This window comes from Anopheles arabiensis, chromosome 3, assembly GCF_016920715.1.
Source record: "Anopheles arabiensis isolate DONGOLA chromosome 3, AaraD3, whole genome shotgun sequence".
Classification (NCBI taxonomy): Eukaryota; Metazoa; Arthropoda; class Insecta; order Diptera; family Culicidae; genus Anopheles; species Anopheles arabiensis.
In genome coordinates, this window is record NC_053518.1 from 8,917,549 (window position 1) to 8,941,258 (window position 23,710).

Sequence of the window (23,710 nt, forward strand, 5' to 3'; positions counted from 1 at the left end):
TGTGTGCACCGACCGTAACAATTATGGTGGCATACACGCCGAGAAAGCCCGATCCGCTGGAGCAGGTTCGTGAAGAGGAGCAGTTAGATAGCTCGGGTTGTGTGACTTGCACGAAACTCGTCCATCCAGAAGATGATGATAGTTTCGAACAGAGGCCGAAACACAGTGACAAAATAATGGGTTTTGTGTTTTGATATTCCAGTGGGAAAAATGCTTAATGTTGGACGGGTTAAGTTCATAATCACCGGGGTTGTCTAAACGAACACGAGAGCACGGGGGGAGCACATCGTACATGTTTTTTTTTGAAAATTCCCTTTTCTTAAATTCTAACATTTCATGTTTTCATTCTTTTCCCTTCTCGTTCCATACGCGCCAATAGTCTCCGACTGTGAATTCCTTTAAAACGGCGTCCCTCAACGGTGTTGGTTTGCACGTGAACGGAGGAGGGGATTTAAATATGCCCGGTGGTCCAACGGTAACGCCCGGGACACCGAACACAAAGGCAAAGGTAAGTAGGCAAGCAGCGGGATGTCTGACTGACCGGTTGCTGCGAGCGAGCGAGTCATCCATTTCCGGTCTCAATTTCACGACTCACGCGATATGCATGCAGCGAAACGTTTGGTGGTGAAGGTGGTGATACCTTTTCAACCTAATGCAGGATCCAGCCTCATGACATGAGGTCCTCCAAACTCCAACGCTGAGACACGCCCTCAGCTTCTTTGCATCACAAAGAGTTTCTCATCGTTAATAGCTTTGCAACTCTCTGAAGAGTCTTCTTTATCGCGAGTCAACGATCTTGCCATTTTTTCGCAAAAAGGAAGAAGGCGTTAGAGATTAGTGCAAAATAAAATGTGCATTTGAATTGACTTCGTGCGCGGATGAGAAGATTCTCACGCTGACGCCCAATCGGACACGGTTCGGCAAACGTATCGCGGCGCGCAAGCCGAGGTTTTTGGCCAAAGATGTCCATCTATCGGCTGTCATCATCATCTTCCATTTTTAAGACAGACAAGGGGGCACGAGGGGGGGGGGGAGGACCTATCATCATCGCGTCACGCGTGTCTGACGGTGCAGTTTTACGCCACCGACCAATGCCCTTTTCTTGTTTCGGGTTCGGCCTCGATGCGAAACTTTTCTGGGTGCGCCGTTTTTAAGATGCAGTTTTTGTTGTTGTTGTTGTTGCGTTGATGCAAAAGGAGATTGCGATGAAATAACACGAGCGCGCGCTGGCAAAAAAAAGAACAATTTCAGGCTCCTAATTAATCGTTCCTTATTTGCAATTTCCTGTGGCAAGGCCGAAACCGTGCATTTTAAGACGCTTGCCGTTCAACACACTTCTCTCGGGTTTCGGAACAATTCGTTAGGCTTGACTTTTATGCAACCGGATACACTACTTAGCGCAATTAATGCGCTGCAACTGGAAATGAGATTATTGTGTGGGTTTGGGCTGTTTTTTGGTTTTTACAATTAACATCTTTCTTTAATTTGCCCTTTTTTGAATTCTTCAACAGGATGTATCACCACGGGTGAAGATCGTCGTCGCGCTCTACCCCTTCAAGGCAATCGAAAGTGGTGACCTTTCGCTGGAAAAGGTGAGTTCTTTAGTACAAAAGATATAAGAGCCCACCGAGTACTAATCCTAACACAACCCGGTATTTCCAGAATGCCGAATATGAGGTGATCGACGATTCACAGGAGCACTGGTGGAAGGTAAAGGACCAGCATGGTACGATCGGCTACATTCCGAGCAACTACGTCAAGGAGAAGGAGCTGCTGGGACTGCAGAAGTACGACTGGTACGTGGGCGACATGTCCCGGCAGCGTGCCGAGTCACTCCTCAAGCAAAACGACAAGGAAGGCTGCTTTGTGGTGCGCAAATCGTCCACCAAGGGTCTCTACACACTATCGCTACATACCAAAGTGTACGTATAGCCGTATAGGCATTGCAGTTTACATCAGCGCAAAATACTCAAACGCATATTTCCCCCTCTCTACTCCACCCACAACAGACCACAGTCGCACGTGAAGCACTACCATATCAAACAGAATGCTCGCAGTGAGTTTTACCTGTCCGAGAAGCACTGCTGTGAAACGATTCCGGATTTGATAAACTACCATCGCCATAACTCCGGTGGGCTTGCCTGTCGCCTTAAGACGTCGCCGTGCGACCGTCCAGTGCCACCGACGGCCGGTTTATCTCATGGTAGGTGGTCGAATCCATGGCGCATGCAAGTCATCAAGCGTTCCTTGAATTAACCGATAACACTCTTACAGACAAATGGGAAATTCATCCCTCGGAGCTGATGATCCTGGAGGAGCTCGGCTCGGGCCAGTTCGGTGTGGTACGGCGTGCCAAATGGCGTGGATCGATCGATACCGCGGTCAAGATGATGAAGGTTGGCACCATGTCCGAGGATGATTTCATCGAGGAAGCGAAAGTGATGACGTAAGTCGTTGAGAATGCTTCGCGTTACATTGCAAGCACAGAAATAAAAACGACTTTTTTGTCATTCCAGTAAACTTCAACATCCCAATCTGGTGCAGCTGTACGGTGTCTGCTCGAAGCATCGCCCCATCTACATCATCACCGAGTACATGAAGCACGGATCGCTGTTGAACTACCTGCGAAGGCACGAGCAGTCGCTGATTGGCAACATGGGACTCCTCCTGGATATGTGCATACAGGTAAGTATGCGGTTTGAACCGACATTGTTCATGGAAATGAATGGACACTAAAGCATCACCGTCATCTTCATCGGCAGGTCTGCAAGGGTATGTCCTATCTGGAGCGTCACAACTACATTCATCGCGATTTGGCCGCCCGCAACTGTCTGGTCGGTTCGGAAAACACAGTCAAGGTGGCGGACTTTGGTTTGGCACGGTACGTGCTGGACGATCAGTACACCAGCTCCGGCGGTACCAAGTTCCCCATCAAATGGGCCCCACCGGAGGTGCTGAACTACACGCGATTCTCCTCCAAGAGCGATGTTTGGGCATACGGTAAGAGCGGATGGCTAGAGAAGATTCAATTATCGACATTTATATCTAAACATCAAATATCTGCCTTTGCTTTCACAGGTGTATTGATGTGGGAAGTGTTCACGTGTGGCAAGATGCCGTACGGTCGTCTAAAAAATACCGAAGTCGTGGAGCGCGTCCAGCGGGGAATCATTCTCGAGAAGCCCAAAGCGTGCGCAAAGGAAATTTATGATGTAAGCTATTTGGGCTCAAATAATTGCTGCAATAAATGCATTTAATTAACATTGCTTTTTCCCTGCTTTAGGTCATGAAGAAGTGCTGGTCCCACAGTCCCGAGGACCGTCCCGGATTCCGAATACTGAAGGATCAACTGGCTGCCGTCGCCCAAGGACTCACCGATTAGACGAACTCGGTCGTTCTTGATTTGATTGAGTGGCATTTTACATTTCTCTCGATGATGACGATGATGATGCATATTAGTATAAGGCTAAGTTGATAAACTCTCGTACACTCGAAACGGTCTGAATCGATAGGGTTAGCGAATGGCAAGTGTAAATCTCCTCTCAAAAATCTTCCGACTTTTATTATGAAATATTTTATTGTCTTTTCCTTTCCGGTAAGGTAACTTTTGCGGTAGGTTTTGTTTTGTATCAATCTTCATGTAGCAAGTTCACAGTTGCCACATTGAAGCGAACCATTCTGCAGAGGAATGTGGAGGAATTGAAACACACGATCAGAGATAGAAAAAAACACACATAAGACAGCGTGCCAGATTTATATGTTCTAGTATACGTTTGGGTTCCGTTTTGTACGGGTGACGACGGTATCGGGTGTGACGGCAAGCAAAACGTTGATTCGGGAAGCTTGCAACCATTAAACGGACTGAGTGAAGCAAAGAGCTTGCCGCTTGATTAATGGGAGGATGCGATCGAAGGCGATAGCAAAAAAACAATAATCCGCGTGTGCGAATATTTGCTTCTTGTGCAGCAGTAGCAGCGCCGTTATACATTACTATCACTGTATCGTAAAGTCTATGGTAAATACTACTATCGATAACACAATTTAACAACAGCAAACTGCAGAAAAGCCCATGGTACGACGGAACAGAGTGCATTTTCGGAATATCGCTAGTGATAAAAGGTGATGCGAATTGTGCACGGTTTAAATCACGTGTTGCGATCATTCCCCATACCCCCTCTCCTCAAAACCGTTGTGGTATTAGATTATGCAGGCATACTAATAAACATACACACAGATGATGTACCCACATCTATCGTAACATACCAGTTCTCTTATAGCTAAACAAAAGCATGGAAATCTTACGAACGAATAAATTCAAAACGTACGGCACTCTCTATTCCATCTGCCAATGGATGTGAGCGGCCGTACAATCTAAGTTAGATTATTGTACTAACGAACAAGGCAGCGTCGTCACGAATGCTGCTACAATGGGAACATCTAGTAGAGAAAGTATTTAAGTGATATTTAAGATTATATTGACACGCACGTTCCCTGTTAAAGACCGGTTGCGCGTTTTGCTTTTCTCGTTCTTAATACCATCTCAACCCTTGCGTGAGCGCGCTTTACGTTGGGAAGGATTGGACGGGGTCGGTGGTCCCGTCCTTCCCTTGCTTTATTGTACATAGTTTCTTATTTTTCGAATAATGCAACTCCAATCGAGTGGGATCATTTTCTCGTCCTCAGACTTAGTTAATGCAGAAGGTTTTTTTGTTTGTTCGGCACGCAGTGACCGCACTCTGTGCGTATCTCAACCGAACCGTTGTAGTGAATTGTACTGTTCTTCAGTAGGATCAGTCGAGATGATAGGAAAAAAAAGGTGTGGATGGTTTGCAAACATTTGGCGCCACGAAACAGGATGGCACATAGTACTACCATAGATAGCATTATGTTTTATTATTTAACCGTAACCGATCGTATTAGAGGCGAACGCTGTGCTTCACAACAGTTTGCCTGAATAACGAATGATACGAATTACCGATGAAACTCAACTAGTAGCGATGGGTGGGTGGATGGACGATCTTACTGTGTAGCTGGCAGATATATAGTGGCAAGCTCAGCTTCTACTGATACTATTACTATGAACTACTACAACTACTATTACCTTTACTACCTAAGCAAAGGCGTTAATATCTCAAATCAAACGAACGTGCGCGAGGAACGACAGCAAATGCCATTGGTTTTGTGTTTTTTTTTGTTTGATTTTGCAACAAATTAAGAATGCAACTCAAGTCAAATGTCTCCGATGTCGACCACGGCCGCGCGCAGTAGTGTAGGGGAAGGATATATCGGCAGCGGCCAAAACAAGGAATCTGCTAAGGAATCGTATGCTGCAAACGATCCATCTAATGGTATATACACACACAAATACACACAAATATATAACTTACGTCCGCTGATGTGGTTGTTTAATGGATTTGAAATCAAAATGCAAATCGTACAAGATTTAACCAGATTCACCCGGTTGGAATAGTGAGACCGAGTGAGCATTATCGATGCGCAATGAAAATGCAAAACAAACCCAATAATGGAGCGTGCAAGCGCGGTTCGGTGAATAAAGTAGTAGTAACTACAGTTAGCATAGATATCAAAATATGTCCGAGCATACGAGTCGAAAAAAACACACAAGAATACAATAACAGCAAGAAAAACACATTTCCGTGAAATCAGCTAATCAGCTAATTAGTCGTTAAATCGTTTTCTTTTGAGGTTAGTGTACCGGAACAAAGCTCGTGCAGGCAGGAAGAAACGGTCAAACATAACATATGCAGTGGATTAAGTATATCAACAAAACAAGCAAACAAGCAAACAAACAAAACGCTAATCTAATTATTCGAGTGATTAAAAATGAACCCAAGATATGGGAGGCGCGCGCATAAGAACGTTCACAACAATAACATGACTGATCGCCTGTTTGTCGTTCGGTGTATTGTGACGGTTAATTTCTGGCACAAAACAGTGCAACGCAGTGCCAGACACATTTGGCGCCATTTCCATTTGCTAAAAAAAAACAATGAGAAAGCATTAAAACGGAAGTAAGCGAACGATACAGGCAATATGGCCGAATACCGATGGAAATCTTATTGGATAGATGTCGATCCATTTTTTTTACACTACAAATAAACAAAACAGCAAAATGTCTTGTATGAAATGAAGAGGAAGGTGTGTGTGTATTGGACTGGCAACGAAACAGTTATAATATCACAATCGATGTGCGTCCTAAAACAATTAAAACTCTATCGGTAAGTGTGTCAGCGCGAAAAGTGGTTTAATGAAAGTGATTTATTGTCTGTCCATTTGTAGAAAGCTCCAACCAGCTGGTGGTATTGGCAAGAGATACGATGTACCAGCAGCCAGCTCTGTACAGTACACACCTTAATCGACCCGCCGACCGATACTTGCTACACCCTTGCTCAATTAACCAGGAACCAGGCGAAACCTTCACCAAAGGCTGATGATGTGTAACGTGAAGCAGTGGGAAGATGAACCTGTCTGATGCAGAGGCGTCTGTGTGTTTCCCTTTGGATGCACCCGAGCGACACAAACAACGACGCACGTGCGTGACATCATGCTTCTAATTCAATTCTCTTCTTGCTGCGAAACGACTCGGGAGATGTAACGGATTTACGGATATCGAACGAATTGCCGAAAATGGTTAGAAATCGGTGTTCCCGACCGACCCCCATCCGAGGTCCGTTTGTGTCCCGTGATCGAGTTTTACAGTGATGATCCATTTCAGGGGATGGCTGGAAGCGCCCGCAAGCCATCCACCCTACCATATCATCGTAAAAGCTTACCCATTTTGCACTTCGTTACCCCTGCTGGATTGAGACAGCTCGTATAAATTGCGGCGTGAAGAAGGAGGCCACCGCCGTCTAGGCGCGGTAGTAGTAGGCGAACCGAGTGAGTATGTCCGCGGATTGTCTCCACCTACGCCCGCGCTTAACGTGATGGAATACAGAGACCCTGCGGGGGTAAGGAAGTGCCTTGGAACGGTGTCGGTGTTTTTGCATACATGCGGCCCGAACCCCGAGCGGGTTGCTGACCGCGGGCATACCCTCGCACGATGGATGTGTCACACGGTTTTGGGTAGTTGTACTGGTAGTCGTCGTCGCCGTCGTCGCTTGATCGTTAAATCAACTTCAATCGCGTTACACAGCAGGGCAACTTTTCGTTTCACTCATCGTCGTCGCCGTGCTCAAGGTGTTCTATTGCCTAGCCCGGTTGTGTAGGTGTGACGAGGTAGGAAGTGTCCATAAAGCAGCATTTGCCTTCGATGGTACAAAACAAACGATCTTGCCTCGGGGAGGGAAGAACGAGAGAGCCACACTTAGTAGTCAAAATCGGGAAGGTTTTGGAACATCGGAAACTTAGGAAACGTTTGCCATAAACGGTAAAAGAACAAATTTAAAAGGTGGACAAGTTAGTGGATCGCAATGTGAGTGGATTAACGGTAAGTAAAAGGTAAGATACAGAGAATGGTTTGAAGAATGGCAATTAAAATGTCACACTTATTTAGGTGAGGAAGCTTGCCATATGTTTTTGATGTCCCCAAAATGCGAAAGTATGATTAAGATTAGATAAAAACGAGTCCATTTCGGAAGCGTACAGCAGTTTACTAACTGTCCAATAATATCTTCTTTTTAGGGACTTTTCGAGTTCCCACTTGAGTTATGGATTGATCATAAAGCATCTGTTATTTGTTACAAGTATAGCTTTTGGCTAAGATTAAATAATTTAGGTACATTCTTGCCCAGGTAATTCTTAGTTTAAGTATGGTACATTACAAGTATTATAATAATAAATGAATAAATAAACGTTAGTAATAATACATAAATCAACATAATTTTGTTTTTTACACAACTTACCCAACATTCTCCATTAGCTTTGTATAATACAACAAAAATTATCCATGGCTACCACTAAAAACATAAAAAAATAAGAGTTAAAAATTAAAATAAATAAAAAATTAAAACACAAAAAAACTAAACCCCGGACCGTTTGGATCCACCCATTCGCATTGCTCGAGGCACTCAATACCACGCGTGTGCCAAACTGGGGAGCCATTCACTCGCAACCATAGTCTTTTTCATTCTACGTTTCTACCTGAGACTTCATCATTTTAATTTGGTTTTAAATTAATTCGATAATATTTGCCATAACTGTGCAACAATCCCCAAAAACATTGAAATTATTTTAAAAACAAATAAGAACAAATAAGAAGCGATGGAGGTAAATTCAACCAAACCGTTCATCCGAAAATGAACACACGCTATCCCCCCCCCCAGTCATTGGGGGGGACCCACTCACTTGGGAGGGTATATTAGTACCCAGCCGACCGTCGCCTCGATTCATTCACGGAATAAACAGCGAACAGAAACGAACGAATCGAACGGAGACGGCCGCGCGCTGCTCCAGTTGCTGACGGTTAGTAAACGGGTTTGAATCAGAAACATCAGAAGCGCTGTGTGTGTGTGGTGCTTTTAATGGAATAAAGGGTGTGAAAAACAGTGAAAAAAGTGCGCATCTTAAAAGATAGTTTTAATGGGACTGTTTTGCGGAAAGAGTCTCCAAGACTGTTGAAAAAAAGGGACTCGAAGTGCTCAGTGCCAAATTGCTGCTTACTAATTTGTGATCATGGCTTGCTTTTCGTTTTACAGAGTGTGCAACGTGTGAAAGTGTTGGAACAAAATATTGAGAAAATAAAGCACAACTTTAGCGAAAAGGAAAAGGACCTGCCCAAAACGCAACGCAATCAAGTGCGGTAAGTGTGTACAAGTGTTTAGAAGAAAAAGATAAAAAAAACAACTAAAGAAAAGCTTTTCCATCATCTTTCCCATTTACTGACTTGTGTGTTGCTAAAACAAAACCTCTACCATCATCATCTTGCTTGCAACCGCGGGCGCGCTGTAGTATCGTGTCTGGTAACAAAAAAACAGCTGCCCCTAAACCTTCGTGTGCTACTACTACTACTACTACTGTTGTGTTCAACAAATTGTTAACCAAAATACATCGCCTGCAACGCGATTTCACACGGACTGCTCCCCTTTCCTAACACGACTAAACACCCTCCAACAGCTGCACATTCTGATGCACCACCGCTCATGCAACTGGAGGCATTTTTCACGCAACCAGGAATGAATGGTGGTTTCCTCCCCTCTCTTTCAAAAACTCTCTGCGTGCAGTTTTGCGCCCCAACACCCCCTGCAGAGACATTGCCGAGCAGGCAAAGAAATTCCCATATTGCCGTACCACTCCGCCACGCACACTCACCCTGCATTTCCACCAACGGAATTCCGTATCGATTTATCTTGATGTCACGGATACAGGAACACGAGCTTAATGCAAAAAAAAAATAACACACCAGAACAGCAAACGGCAAACACACCATGAACGGCAAACACACCAATAAACCAAAACTCACGAAATCGAGGCCTACTGGTGAGGCGAAAAAACACCGAGGCGTCCTGCGTGTTGCTAGGACAGCGGAACATTGATGAGCAAAAAAAAAGGAACCCACAGTCTACTACAATGCGCGAACTTTCTCGGACCTTCGGGTAGGGGGTAGAGTAGAGTGGGAGTTTGTTGGTGGGGTTCGTTTTGGTACGTTCTAGTAGTGGCGTCCTTATTTATTGGGGAGCGACTATGATGGGGACGGCGTTCGTCCGTCTGACTTTGGTTTCGATTTCATCGTTGGGTTTATAATTTTTGAGCCTCCCTTTATAATTAATGGGACTTTTAAAGAATAATTTCCTTCCCCTGACCACTTTATTTACTTCCTTGTGAAAGTAAGTAGTTGCCTGCCGAAGCTTTCTCATTTCCCATGCAAAATGATACCGATCTAAACCGTGTCTCAACACGCGTTCTGCTGCGCTGTGCTATAAACACGGCTATTAGGGAAGGCTACACAGTAAAACCTTCCCCAGAACGACAAGCCACCAAGATTGGCAATCAGGATTCTTTGGCTGTGTCATAAAACGTTACTTAATCCAATTTATTCGCAGAAAAAACGGTGTACCGTGACACCCGCGTGTGATGCGATTAACCTTGCCGAAGGAAGGAAGATTGTGATCAGAAAATAAGCTTTTTTTAGGAAAGCGAGGAGCCAAGCATATGCAAAGAAATATGAAATGAACAAAGCAGCAACAAACAAATCGGTTGATAAATATGATAAACATTTTAAAGGCCGTGTTGAGCCCCGCAAATGAAGTTGTTCGACCACTCCTCAGAACAGGTTTGGTTAATTAGAAAAAAAAGCCGAAAAATGCCACAAAACCCTTGCTTTTTTCGGATAAAATTTTGGCAAATATTCACCCCGTATTTCAAAGGGGTTTTATTGCGACCGGTTTGCCTTTTCGCTTGTCCAAAGCAGATGCAAATGTGTCTTACAGCTTTTGCTTCAATCGGCATTTTTGCTCCTCTGCTTTAGTTAGTTTGCTCGTATGGAAATGCGTACCAGACAACTTTCAGTCGACCCTATTCGGGTTCATTTCAATAATACCGAAACGGGGGGGGACTCTTCTTTTCTGCCCCTTTTCTGTTTGTTTACCAGCCGTTTCCCTGACATCCTGCCCATTCCGGCGGCCGCTTGCTGCTCGATGGCTCCAAAGCAATCCGACCTTCGGTATTGCGGATTCCCGATTTCCGGTCTGGTTAGTCTTTGCACTTTGCACACGGCGGGATCCGGGGGGGGGGGGCGGGGGGGGGAGGGGGGAGAAACTGGGTCACCGATACCTACGGCAAACCTACGCAACATATTTGCCCGATAAGCACACCGGGGGGAGAAGAGAGAAAAAAGGGAAGTTTGGTGCTTGTTTGTTTATTTGTTGGGTGAAATCCCGGCGCTCCTTCTTCCTGTAGGTTGTGTGTGGAAAGCATTTAAAAACAGGACTCTTTTAGACAAAGTTTTAACTATGTAAATCGAGCACGATGATACTTTAGCACAAAAAACAAACGCTAAATGAATGTAAACCCCGATTCGTTCGTATCGCTCGATGCTAACGAGACTCGATATGGTGATAGCTCCTTTCGACTTAAACTACGCATAACGGGTGGAAGAACGCTAGAACGCTCGAAACATTGGAGTGGGTTTTGCTCTAGAATTGGACACCGTTTCTCCACTCCTGCTGGGCCGGCAGTGAGTGGCGGCGGAGGAAACCAGTTCCGCTAACGCACAACAACAAGTTCCAGTTTCCAATTAACCCTTCTAGCGACGGCGAGACACACAAACACACACTCAGAGTGTGGAATATGTAAATCGCTCACGACGTGCGAGATTTTCGACCGAATGACTGCAACGACGGTTAAAGCAACGAACTCTCCGTGTAATAGTTGTTTTGATTTTTGCCCCCCTCCTTTCATGACACGTGTATCATGGATTTAACTCTGTTAGGGAGTCAGCCCTTTTTTATATTTAAAATTTGTATCATATATAGAGAGCGAACGAAAAACAGCACTTTCGACGTGTGATACATTTCTTCCACACCACACCCGTGATATGAATAAATCATTGCATTCAGGAATGCGACAGAGTGGCTTAATGTGCCACAATTTGCACCACATGGCAAACGTTTGGCTGACATGTGGCTATCGAGTGAGTTCCCTTCTTTTTAAACGACTGGTTTGGCGTACCCCAGTGTGGGAGCGTTGTGGGCAATAAAAACATGCGTGCAGCTTTTGCGTCTGCAACTAAGTAACGACTCCACCGGAAAGCTCCACCGGACGTTTCAATTAAAGAGGTCAGAACATTCTCACGGCACCGTATAAAGCCTGGACACATGTAAAACCTTTTTGAGACATTTTTTGCACGACTAGTACCATTGGACGCAGCTCTGTTAAATAACCCACACATTTACATAAATCGTTTTCATAAAGCGTTGGGAAAGCGTTCGTCCCTGATCACACATCTCATAACCACTGCAATGCACCGATCAATTTGCAATCAAGCAAATTCATCCAATCGCACCCGCCGACCCGTCGAAGTGAAGTGAGGGGTAAGGAAGACGCAAAAAAAAGGCAAACATGCACGACCGTCACGCAATTGTGCACTGCCAGCGCGTCAAGATCAATGTCAGCCGTTTCTGTTACCCGGTGGTGGGCGCAGGTTGGCGTCAACGTCGTCGACGAAAACCCTCCCAACCCTGTGCTCATGCTAACTGACCACCCACAACAGTCCAACCCGGCCACGACAGCAGCAGTGAGCCCACACGACCAGGATCGCTGCCAGTACCTTCCACTGCATTGCGGAAGTTCCTGATCCGGCAAGGAGACTAATTTCGATTGACTAATCTGCAAAGTAAGCAGCAAGCAAGAAGGAGTAAATTGGTGGTTCGGCATCGCTTCCTCTCCTGCGTTGTGGGAGGTTGGTGAATTGCTTGGGGAAGCACAAACCCATGTAATTAGCAGACTGTTTGTGTGCTGGACGGAGTGTATTGGATTGCGTGGGCTTTAATGGATTCGTTCAATGTGTAAGCAAATAATCGCTGAAAGGGAAGTAAAGACTGGGGCCTGCCAGGTCCCGAAACGTGCTAAACATCTGTCGTGCTCGCCCGCGACATGCGTGTTGGGTTTTTTGCTGTTGGTGGGCGCTGTATACATGTACCACAAAAAAAAATGAACACTGATGTAATTGATTCACGACGACGGCGGTAAAGTCACCGCAAAAACGCAGGCTTTTAACTGCGATGGCACACCGATCACGCACGGGCGAAGCTTTCTTTGCGCTTTGCACACGTCAAAGATCAATTACTTTCTTGTTTCTGTTCTTTACAAATTTATGATTCTCTCCTCGCAATGGGAAAACCACGATGTCCTTCCTTTGCCAACCCAACATTGTAGGCAGTGGTTTTGTCACGGGGCTATGCCATGGACCTGGTATAAATTACCCGCTTCCGGTTCTGCAGCGCCGTCAACCTTGACGGGGTGCTGCGGTTGCATTGTTTTCACGCCCGACATTGAACCTGCCTGTGTGTTTGTTTGTTTTCTCTCCCTCCTCTTTTAGCTTCCCACAGTCAAAGGACCTGCAATCAAGGACTTTCGGTTTAAAAAAGCTCTCTCTCTTTCGCTTTGTTTTTCCTTGCTTCATTCAGCTCGACTCAGCAGTGGAGTAGCGTTTTCATTTACATAAATAAACACCTGGGACTTCTTGGGGCTTGCTTGAGGGGGCATACACACAGAGTGCATACGTTTGTGCATACGTAAGGGCACGGAGGGCCGTTTGTTCCACTGCACCAGAAAATGGCACTTGCTTGTTAAACCGAACGCGAACGCGAATGCTTTTCTCTGCCATCAAACAAGGCGTCCTTCGGTGACGGGAGCACTTGTATGTATGGAGCTGTGGGGTCCTCCCCTCCAGAAATAGGCCACCTTGGCACGAAGAAAACTGGCAAACATAATCAGTGTGTCGTTCGGTAAGGTGGGGGTTTTTTTTTACAGTGTCCAACCCGTCTTCAATTGCTTTTCTCCTTTTATAGCGTATAGGGCACACGCACTCAAACCGCTAATGTGTCGTTGTAATTACCCATTAAAAGAGATGTCGCTATGCAATCGAAATAGCTCCTTTCGAGCTTTCAGCTTGCACTGAAACGCAAGATAGAGCCATTTTGAAATAGGCTGTTTTCTTCGAAATACTGTAAATAAACCATTCACAAAAGCATTTATACACACCTCCCTTCCCAAACTTTGCTGATAAGCCTGCAAAGCTAAAAGAGTTGTACCACCTCAGGGCGTGAGTGAAGCGGCGAGAGATTGAGTCCGTTGCGTTTTTTGGACTGATTGCAACACACGATCGCCTTGTGGGTAGAGAAATGGAACGGTGCAGAGTAGAGTAGAATACCTCGCAACCTGTTTCTCGCCCAGGTAATTGCTTTTGGCCCGTTTTGGGGTAGCCAACCCGTTCCCTGGGGAAAAGCAGTGGACAGTTGGGGTTCGCTGTTGTTCAATAAAAAATCAACGCACCAAAAGCAGCAAGCACATCTGAGGTACGAAGAATTTCCTTTTTACTGCCGCGTTTGCTTGCCGTCTGGTGATCGATGCAATTGGATGGATTGGGTGTTATGCAAGTAATGAGCGTGAGAACTACGGGTAGAAGGATCAAGTTTGAAGATGTTGAGAATACATTTGATGACTAAAAGAAGCATAATATTTCACTACTTCGTTTTAAGATGTCTTCATTGCCTTCTCTGCTCAACAACTCGTTGCTCGACTGCTTGCTTTCCACTGTCTTTTATATACCATTTTTGACTTCCATTTATCATGCAGCACCGGTCGAGCAGCTGCTTGTAACCTTTAACTGTTTTTGGGATGATCTTTGTGTTTTAGCAACCTTTTCGAATTTGTATTTATAAAACACCACCCTGCAACCCACACCGCCCATATTCGGCTGCTGGTATCCATTATTTGCAGCCTGGGACGCCGTAGCCGTACAAGGAAAGAATATCGAATAAATAGGAATAGCGCAAGAATAACCTCGAAAAGAGATCAAAAGAGCAGCGCAACACTACGCAAACACACGCTCTTGGGGTCCGACCAAAAGGTGCGGACGTATGACACAGCTTGCGTCCAAGTGATTGTGGACACGCCGGGGCGTGTGTGAGCGAGGGTGAGACGCTGGCCGACGACGCGCTGTAGCGCCATTTATGGAATCAGCAGAAGGGCAAACGCCGACAAACGCCGGCGATCGCTGATCTCTCTGCGTACACGTAGCGGGGAGCGCAGATCGCGCGAGACCTGTTCTGTCCATGCCCGAGCACGCGCGTTCGGGTTCATTCCCAGCCACCACCAGATCGCGGTGAGACTCCCGCTCGAAAACAGACGCGAAAAGGTGACATAATCAATAGCCCAAGCAGCAGCAGCAGCAGCAGCAGCAACGGCAGCAACGTTCGACATGAAACATGAACACGCGGTCGTCTTCTGCAGCTTATGCTGAGAGTGCAATAATTTATTCACCCAAAGCCAAAGTCCCAAGGTAGTGGCAGTGAAGCATCGGGGCTAAGATTGATCGTAAGTACGCATGCGCACACGTCAGATTGGATCAGTTTCGTATGAAATGTACAGGAAAAAAAAAACGAAACGTGTCAGAAGACGCAACGGACGTGACGCCACGCGAAAAGGGCATCTTTTGAAAACGGCGAGTCGACGCTGCGCGACCTATTTATTGATGGTCGTCCGCCCCTGTGCCATAATCGAATGCATTCATACACTACCAAGCTCTCCAAGCAGTGCGGAATGAGCTGAGCTGTTATTGCTAATTAAAAACATGTGAAAAATCACGGCATTTGCAAACGAATACGGCTGGAATGCCAAGAATTCGCTGCTGCTTTGGAGATAACGCAATGAGATGCAATCAATAAGGGGGTCTGGTTTTTTGTTCGCTCAAAAATCGCTCAAGAAACAAAGAAACTGAGGTTTTAGCACGGTTCAGAAATAATAACACCCAAGACAGCAATGCTTCTCTCGCCATTCTACAAATAGCTGCAGCTTTCGTGCCCGTGGACAGTTCGTGTGCACGCCGGCACACACACACTAATCATTGCACTTGTTCACGAAGTTGCATGATGGAGCTTTCTTTTACGTGAGGGGCTAAATATCCTTGAAAGCATCAGAGCTGTCGGGTTGGAGTGTGGTAGCGCGGTAGCGTAGCAAAAGTTTTTCCAGCCCGAGTGTGCATGCACAACTCTTCGGCCACAGCAGTTGCACGGCGTTGGACTTTCTTCCGGGCAAAGGAAGCAATAAACCTGGCCCGTTTCCCGTCGTGTGTTTCCCATAATTATAACTTCATCCATTTAACCCCTTTTGTGCCTCGTGCCTCTTTTTGTGTGATTTGTGGGCTGATTGCAGTGCGAGAGCCCCGTACATTGCTTGCACCCATTTATTAACATCATCTTCCACGAGGAGGCGAAATGATGGCAGGAGCTTTAACAAATAATAAATAACAAAAGCAAAAGCTGTAAATGTTTTTTGACTAAACTTGGCTAACAATAGCGCAGCAAGCCATGTGCCCGCGCGTTTGACAGCTCCCGTTCGCGCCCTTACTTTGCTGTAATTTGAACGTGGGCAGGAGCGTGGAGATGTGTCTTTGGAGAAGAAAATAACACCGTTTCTCTGTTCGTAAAATTTCATTTACAGGTTTTTGATGAAATTTCAACCGTTTGAACTCATTGCAGCCACTTTTATAATTCGAAAAAGAGTGAAATTCCAGTAGGATTTGGTTTGTGGTGAAAATTGTGTGTTTTTTTTCCTATTAGTGCCGTGTGTTCCAAGCAAGATGGTAATGGACAGCAGTGAATGTGGAGCGCGTACTTTTGCAAACAACAATTTTGAAGCACACCATTACTAAATGCGCCCTTTTGTCCTATTTCACCAGGTTGTGCTAGCCAGTACGAAACATCTGTCGACGACAGCGAGCAGCAGCACCACCTACCGGCACAAGAGTACCACCATCAAGCGGCACTATCGTGATTCCTCCTACCGCGTGATGGGTGGGTTCGAGCAGCGCCCCTGGACGCCGACGAAGCGGCGGGGACCGATCGCGGCGGAGCACCGTGGCCCAGGGCCACAGTATCTGCTACCACAACTGCTCGGTGAGTCACGGGCAACAGGGTTGGGAATGCGTGGGCTTTCGTACCGGGTTCGCCGTCAAGCCGCCATCTTCTTCGCGTCTCCCAGTTGGCTGTCTGCCTCCGTGGGGGAGCCTCTCTCTCGGTGTGTAATGTCCGATCGAATTAAGATCAAACCGTGCGTTTCAATCTGTGCTCACCCAGGAGGAGAGCAACGTGAAGGCCGCGTGCTCTTGAGCGTCACGCTGCAAACGGAACCTCGGAGCGGAGCGTTCTGGTGGGCGTTGAACTGAGCGTGTGGAAGCCACCGGAGCACTCGGCTGTTGTTGTTGTTGTTGATTGAAAAAAGCAAACAAGTGCGCAATAATACCGCTCTCGGGCACGGCCACAATATCTCGACGATCTCGACAAAAAAGTTCCACATTGCCTTATAAGGCGATGAGCGACAACGGAAGAGAACCGCGTCACACGCAATGTGACCCATCTCGGTTTCGGCTTGAGGCGGAGTCTCCCGTCCAGCCCCCCTCCTGTCTATATGGTCATTCGATAATAAATATTTATTTTGCTACCATATTCATATAGAGAGGCATGGCAAAAAAGCAAACGATCAGGGGATGTTTTGCGTGAAATTATCAACCACTTAATGGAAATAGTGAAACTAGGTGCGACTAACGGACGAACCGGTGCACCCACACAGCTGTTACGAGTGTGCCAAAGTGAGAAAACTTAAAAAAGCACTAAAGATTGAATAATTAGCTGCGAGATTTAATAACAACCCCGAGATACACACACATGAGAAGGCAAAGTCCGCTTGCGAAACGTTATTTTGAGCCAGATTAGCCAGCCCCGACTGGCCCAAAAGAGAACCCACCCGTTTTATAGCTAACGTTTCTAACTCGGTTCGCTTCATTTTCGGTTCTTCCATTTTAGGCACGAAAGTGGTAGACTCGAAACGGCAAGCCGCACCCGCCTACAGCTTCGGCCAGAGACACAAACCCCGCACGGAGTCGTTCAGCCCGGGCCCGCTGTACAACATCACCGGGCTCGGGTGCAAAGGGAAGGATGCACCGCCGGCCTACTGCTTGCAGAGCCGCCCGAAAGAGATACCGAAGTATCTGACGCCGGCGCCGGGCGAGTACAACATCGAGAAGGCGGACAAAATGCTGGTCAAATCGGCACCGAAGTACACGTTCGGCGTGAAGAAACCGCCCAACCCGACCAGCCAAACACCAGGTAGCGTACTGGGGGAGAGGAGCGGCTGCTTCCATCCTTCACTTGTTGCTTCCGTGCCGGGAGGGGGGTATATGTGGGGGTACGGAGGGAACTGACAGTATGCCGCATCATTATCATCCCGGAAAGGTCATCCCCACACACTGGTCCTATTGGAAAGCAGGGCAACAGCGGCAGGGGTCACACTTACATACTGATCATGTTTCATCAATCTCATTCTTCATTACCTTAGTGCATCCCCAAGCAAGCGCATTCATGTTCTCTCATTGCTTCATAGATCAAACCATACACATACACAACACATCCGAGAGGCTCATCAAACATCTTCATGCGTCACCGCCTCATCATTCATTCGCCACGAAGGTCTTTCTTGCCACACAATAAGCCTTTAGTCACTGAGAACTAGAACTAACACAAGGGGCCGCTCGAAGAGGAGCCAGATGCGAACTATTCCTTGGGTTTTTTGTCGTCAGCTTTTTTGCAATTCCGTAGCGTGTAGTTATCCCTTATCCCGTTCGATAAATCAAAAGAAAAGGTAGTGTGTATGAGTTTTGCACCTTTTTTGTTTGTGCGATTGGTGTGCGGTTTGTTTTGGCACAGGAGAGTAATGTAGAGTGTTGAGTAGCGTGTTGGTTGTAGCTTAGCCTGAATCATGAAAACTAAACCTCTCTCATCCCATCGTATCATCAACGCCCGTAAGAACCGCCTTAACCCCCATCAAAGAAACTTTTCAAACCGACCAAAACGCTGGTTTGTTTGGTTGAGAAAATGCAAGAAGAATGAAAACCCACCCACGAAAAACACCCTTCCCGCCGTGCCATATATACTTTTTAGCTCCCGGAGACTACAAGCCCGAACGTGTAGCATTAGATAGCACCCCGAAGTTTTCCTTTGGCATCAAAACCGAGAGCAAAATCCGCAACGATACACCGGGTAAGTTTTGAAACTTGGAACGAAGAACTTGGCCCCGTTTCGGCAACGACTGAAGATGGATTCTCTTGTCTTCTCCAGCACCTGGTACCTACTCACCGGAAAAAGTATTGAAAGACAAATCACCCAAATATAGCTTCGGATTGAAAGTTATACCGGAAAAGATTGAAGAAACGCCGGGTAAGTGGGAGTACCTTTGCAACTCTGAATGTTTGTTTTAATGTCCCCATGTTCGTATCCTTTTCCTTCTTCCAGCTCCCGGAGCGTACCAGCCGGAAAAGGCACTCGCGCTGGATAAGAAACCGGCGTACAGTTTCGGCCTGAAGACGATCGTCGAGAAGCCGAACAACACGCCCGCCCCTGGTGCATACGAGCCGGAGAAAGTGAAGCTAAACGCAACCCCTGCGTACAGCTTCGGCATTCGGCCCGCGATCGAGAAGCCCAACTCCAATCCTGGTACGTAAGGGTGACGACCCACACTGTTGCAAAGCTGCAAATCATAGCACTAGTACGAAACCATTGCTTAACGAACCTCTTTTCCGTGCGTTTGTTGTTTCATTTGCATCCCCATTGTTGGCTGCCTATCCTATTACCTGCTGGCCTGGTTTGCTCTTGGCACGTTCATCCGCATCACATCGCACACGTTTCATCATCGCCGCACTCAACAGCACCGGGCGCTTACGAGCCGGAAAAGGCGAAGAAGCTAATCGATCACTCACCCGCATTTGCATTCGGCATGCGCATCAACCATGACAAGCCGAACAATACGCCCGGCCCGTCCGCCTACCAGGTGGAGAAGGTGAACCTGGACCATCAGCCGGCGTACAGCTTCGGCATGCGCACGAAGGTGGCGAAGCCGAATGTGACGCCGGCGCCCGGTGCCTACTGCCCGGAGAAGGCAAACCTAGACTCAACGCCGAAGTACAGCTTTGGCATCCGACCGACAATCGATAAGCCGGACAACGTGCCCGCGCCCGGTGCTTACTCTCCCGAGAAGGCCAAAGTAGATAGTAGCCCTGCGTACAGCTTCGGCGTGCGCGCCAAGCAAGAGAAACCAAGTGCCAATCCTGGTCCGGGAGCGTACGACGCAGACAAGGTGGATGGGAAGTCACCGGCGTACTCGTTTGGGCTGCGACCGGACGTTGCTAAACCGAACCAAGTCCCGGGACCGGGAGCGTACAATGCGGATCGCGTTGATCATGCAACGCCGGCGTACTCGTTCGGTGTGAAGGCCAACGTGCAGAAACCTAACCTTGTGCCCGGTCCGGGTGCATACGATGCCGATAAAGTGCACGACAAATCATCTCCGGCCTATTCCTTCGGTGTGAAGGGCAACGCTGAAAAGCCTAACGCTATTCCTGGACCTGGAGCCTACGATGCGGATAAAGTTATTGATAAGTCCGCACCGGCGTACTCGTTTGGTGCAAGGACGAATGTGGACAAACCCAGTGTTGTTCCAGGACCGGGAGCGTACGATTCGGATAAGGTAAACGACAAGTCGTCTCCAGCCTATTCGTTTGGAGTTAAGACAAACTTGGAGAAACCGAACGCAATCCCAGGCCCTGGGGCGTACGATGCGGACAAAGTGCACGACAAATCAACTCCAGCGTACTCGTTCGGAGTGAAGCACATGCCGGACAAGCCCAATGCTGTTCCCGGACCGGGTGCTTACGATTCCGATAAAGCGAACGACAAATCATCTCCAGCGTACTCGTTTGGAGTAAAGACGAATTTGGAGAAACCCAGCGCCATCCCGGGACCGGGAGCGTATGACGCTGACAAAGTGATTGACAAGTCTTCCCCAGCGTACTCATTCGGTGTGAAGGCAAAAGTGGAAAAGCCTAACACTATTCCCGGCCCTGGAGCGTACGATGCGGATAAAGTGAACGACAAAACAACTCCCGCGTACTCGTTCGGGGTGAAGCCTAACCTTGAGAAGCCGAACTCCATTCCTGGACCCGGGGCGTACGATGCCGATAAAGTGATTGATAAGTCTTCCCCTGCATACTCGTTCGGTGTGAAGACGAATGTGGAAAAGCCTAATGCTATTCCTGGTCCTGGAGCGTACGATGCGGACAAAGTGCACGACAAATCGACTCCAGCGTATTCCTTTGGAGTGAAGCCTAACCTTGAGAAGCCCAATGCAATTCCTGGACCAGGAGCTTATGACGCTGATAAGGTGCACGACAAGTCCTCGCCGGCATATTCTTTCGGCGTGAAGACGAACGTAGAAAAACCGAGCATCATTCCCGGACCGGGAGCGTACGATGCGGACAAAGTGATTGATAAGTCGTCGCCCGCGTACTCGTTTGGAGTGAAAACGAACGTCGAAAAGCCCAGCATCATCCCGGGACCGGGCGCGTACGATGCGGATAAGGTGATCGACAAGTCTTCGCCCGCGTACTCGTTCGGCGTTAAGCACAGCCAGGAGAAGCCTCACATTGTTCCCGGACCGGGTGCGTACGATGCGGACAAAGTGATCGACAAGACATCCTGCCCAGCGTACTCCTTCGGCATTAAGACGAATGTGGAGAAGCCCAGCATCATACCGGGCCCGGGAGCGTACGATACGGAGAAGGTACACGATTCGCACACGCCGGCCTATACGTTCGGTGTGAAGCCGCAGACGACGAAGGTGAACCCAACGCCGGCACCGGGCGCATACTCGCCGGAGAAGTACATCATCCACCATCCGGCCTATACGTTCGGTGTGAAGCCACACATTGACAAGATTGATATTATTCCCGCCCCCGGAGCGTACAACCCGGAGGCGGTCAAGCTGGACAGTAGCCCGGCCTACACGTTCGGTGTGAAGCCTGTGATCGATAAGGTGGACATGACGCCTGCCCCGGGCACGTACTCGGTGGAAAAGGTAAAGCTGGACCATTCGCCAGCGTATCCGTTTGGCATCAAAGTGAACCGTGAGAAGCCGAATGATGTCCCAGGTAAGTTGCTGAGGTTGATTTGATAGGAGTTCTTTATAGAAATGTGGTTTCTTTGTTAAATGTATCGCTATAAGCTTCATATTGTAGGAGTTTCATGTGGTTAAGAATAGCTATAGGAACAAGCACAGAATTTACTAAACTGTCTCTGAGTATGTTTTAATGACTCTTTTTTACTCTCCACAGCACCCGGTTCCTACAACCCGGATAAGGTGAAGCTTGATCACTCACCAGCGTACACGTTTGGCATCAAACATAAGGGAGAAACGATGAGAGATACACCGGGTAAGACTACCAAAACACCAACGCTTTGTCCATTACATCTGACACCATCTTCAAACTCTGCTCCTCTTCCAGCACCATCGGCCTATCAACCGGAAAAGTGTAAAAACGACTGCTCTCCAGCGTACAGCTTTGGCGTGAAGGTAAATCACGAATCGATCACTCACGACGGTCCAGGTAATGCTTTTTTGCGCTTTTCTCTCTCCCATCCGTTGCGTTGTCTTGCGCATGCGAGTTGTTACGTTACTACACGTTACCTTCATCTCTGCATGAACCGTTATCGAATACTCGTATCTGTTTTTTCTTCTTCTTCTTTTCCCGTTGTTGTTCCCCTGTTGGTTGGTATTCGAACCCTGTGTACGCTTTCTGTTTCTGTGCATGTTGCATGTCACGCGCGTGTACAGTAGTGACGAGTGATGAAGCGACAGCTGTAGCCGCCATGAAAGCGATGGTGATCACAAACGGTGCCAGCTCGACGGTTGACAATCGTAGCGAAAGCAAGAACGCCACCACCAGCTCCACCGTGGTGCAGAACGGACAGGACGGCAGTACGTTCACGACCGTTACCACCACGAGAACATCGGGCGGTTCGATGAAGATGGTCCGCGAACGAAAGACCACCAAGGAGGAGCACTCATCCGCCTCGGTGGAGGCGATTGGCGAAGGACTCGTCCCGAACTGCATTGCCGGTGTGAAGCAGCTGGCCAATGTGCAGCATCAGCGCATGGTGTGCACCGGCCACTTCCGGGCCTAGGGCCAAAGCCCCCATCCATGTTGTATCTCCCCAGGGATGTCTACGGGCATACTGTGGGCCCGATCCTGTTACAGTAGTCGTGTGTCGTTTGCATATTTAGTTAGTAGTGCAGCCGTTGATAGTGTTTTAAGGGCAAAGTTGCCTGTAGGTAGTTTGTGCTTTCGTTTGTTCCTAATCGCTTTCTGTGCTACCCCGAGTTATGTTTACGTGCATCGTGGTACCGTCACCGGCATCTTCCTGTGTTGGTCTAGTTCTCAAAATACTCCCCCCCATCCTACTGGCTTACTGTGTGGAGGAAACGTACCTCCAGGGGTCTTCAATCTCATGATTCCCTCTAGACCTCCCATGGTACAGTTTTTAAGCTTCCCCATTTCGTGACCCGTTTCGTTCCGACTCTTTCCATCTTGCTTTGCCCGCCGGCCTGAACGGAATATGATCATCGTCAACAGCTCCAAACGAATACCACATCCCGAACGTGCTCGGTTCGAGCAAGGAAGGGCCGATCCGTTCGGCGCCAGCCTACACAATCACCGGGCGACAGAAGCAGACCCTTCCTGAGTGCATTGGGTTCCCCGGTCCCGGTCACTACGATGCGAAGATCGATCCGCTGGTAAGACGGGCGCCCATGTTCTCGATGGCCACCCGGTTCCGGCGGCCGACGGACGAAGCGCTCAAGCCGGGCCCGGCGGCACACTATCCGGAAAAGGTAGGCCACGGTTTGTGTTTGGTGCCGCAGCAGGTCCTTGGTTTTAACTGTGCAACACTTTTTTTTCCCTTCCTACAATGTGTTCCTCACGAATGTATGATTTTGTTGTCTCATTGTTCATTATGATTTAAAATACTGTTTTGTTGGTTATTTTGTCCCAGGTTTTGAATCTGTTTCAAAAAGTACCTGCCTATTCCTTTTCCATTCGGCACTCCAACTATGTGGCACAGAAAGCTCCCAAATATGTGAACAGTTTGAAAACATGCTTTTGGACGTGAAGAAGACGCCAAGCTTTTCTATACTTCTCTGTGAA

General features: G+C 47.6%; 2 protein-coding genes across 10 annotated transcripts in view; both read left to right on the forward strand.

Annotated features, from left to right (window-relative positions):
- The window catches only part of LOC120900230 (tyrosine-protein kinase Btk29A), a 71,683-nt gene extending 65,531 nt beyond the window's left edge, over window positions 1–6,152 (forward strand). For all 6 annotated transcript variants that reach the window (XM_040306945.1, XM_040306946.1, XM_040306948.1 and 3 more), the window contains 9 exons: window positions 380–508; window positions 1,512–1,592; window positions 1,663–1,922; window positions 2,010–2,203; window positions 2,275–2,446; window positions 2,517–2,685; window positions 2,763–3,000; window positions 3,079–3,212; window positions 3,284–6,152. In XM_040306945.1, coding sequence (XP_040162879.1) covers window positions 380–508; window positions 1,512–1,592; window positions 1,663–1,922; window positions 2,010–2,203; window positions 2,275–2,446; window positions 2,517–2,685; window positions 2,763–3,000; window positions 3,079–3,212; window positions 3,284–3,382 — 1,476 coding nt within the window. In that variant the 3' untranslated portion in view covers window positions 3,383–6,152. The remainder of the gene's footprint in view (window positions 1–379; window positions 509–1,511; window positions 1,593–1,662; window positions 1,923–2,009; window positions 2,204–2,274; window positions 2,447–2,516; window positions 2,686–2,762; window positions 3,001–3,078; window positions 3,213–3,283) is intronic.
- Window positions 6,153–8,343: 2,191 nt separating this feature from the next.
- LOC120900397 (proline-rich extensin-like protein EPR1) lies at window positions 8,344–23,259 on the forward strand. 4 transcript variants are annotated; one of them, XM_040307321.1, is made up of 12 exons: window positions 8,344–8,424; window positions 8,658–8,761; window positions 16,123–16,264; window positions 16,361–16,577; window positions 17,484–17,786; window positions 18,618–18,716; window positions 18,795–18,893; window positions 18,969–19,169; window positions 19,382–21,658; window positions 21,842–21,940; window positions 22,013–22,114; window positions 22,342–23,259. In XM_040307321.1, the coding sequence occupies exons 3-12, from the start codon at window positions 16,262–16,264 to the stop codon at window positions 22,689–22,691; spliced, it is 3,750 nt and encodes a 1,249-aa protein (XP_040163255.1). In that variant the 5' UTR covers window positions 8,344–8,424; window positions 8,658–8,761; window positions 16,123–16,261; the 3' UTR covers window positions 22,692–23,259. The 4 variants fall into 4 exon arrangements, with proteins under 4 accessions (XP_040163255.1, XP_040163257.1, XP_040163258.1 ...); XM_040307323.1 differs by having other exon boundaries at window positions 22,345–23,259; XM_040307324.1 differs by lacking the exon at window positions 16,123–16,264.
- Window positions 23,260–23,710: the final 451 nt, after the last annotated feature.

Coding starts and splice junctions, on each gene's coding strand:
- LOC120900397 (XM_040307321.1), top strand. Junction 17,787..18,617: donor CCCGACCAGCCAAACACCAG/GTAGCGTACTGG, acceptor TATACTTTTTAG/CTCCCGGAGACTACAAGCCC. Junction 19,170..19,381: donor GAAGCCCAACTCCAATCCTG/GTACGTAAGGGT, acceptor CGCACTCAACAG/CACCGGGCGCTTACGAGCCG.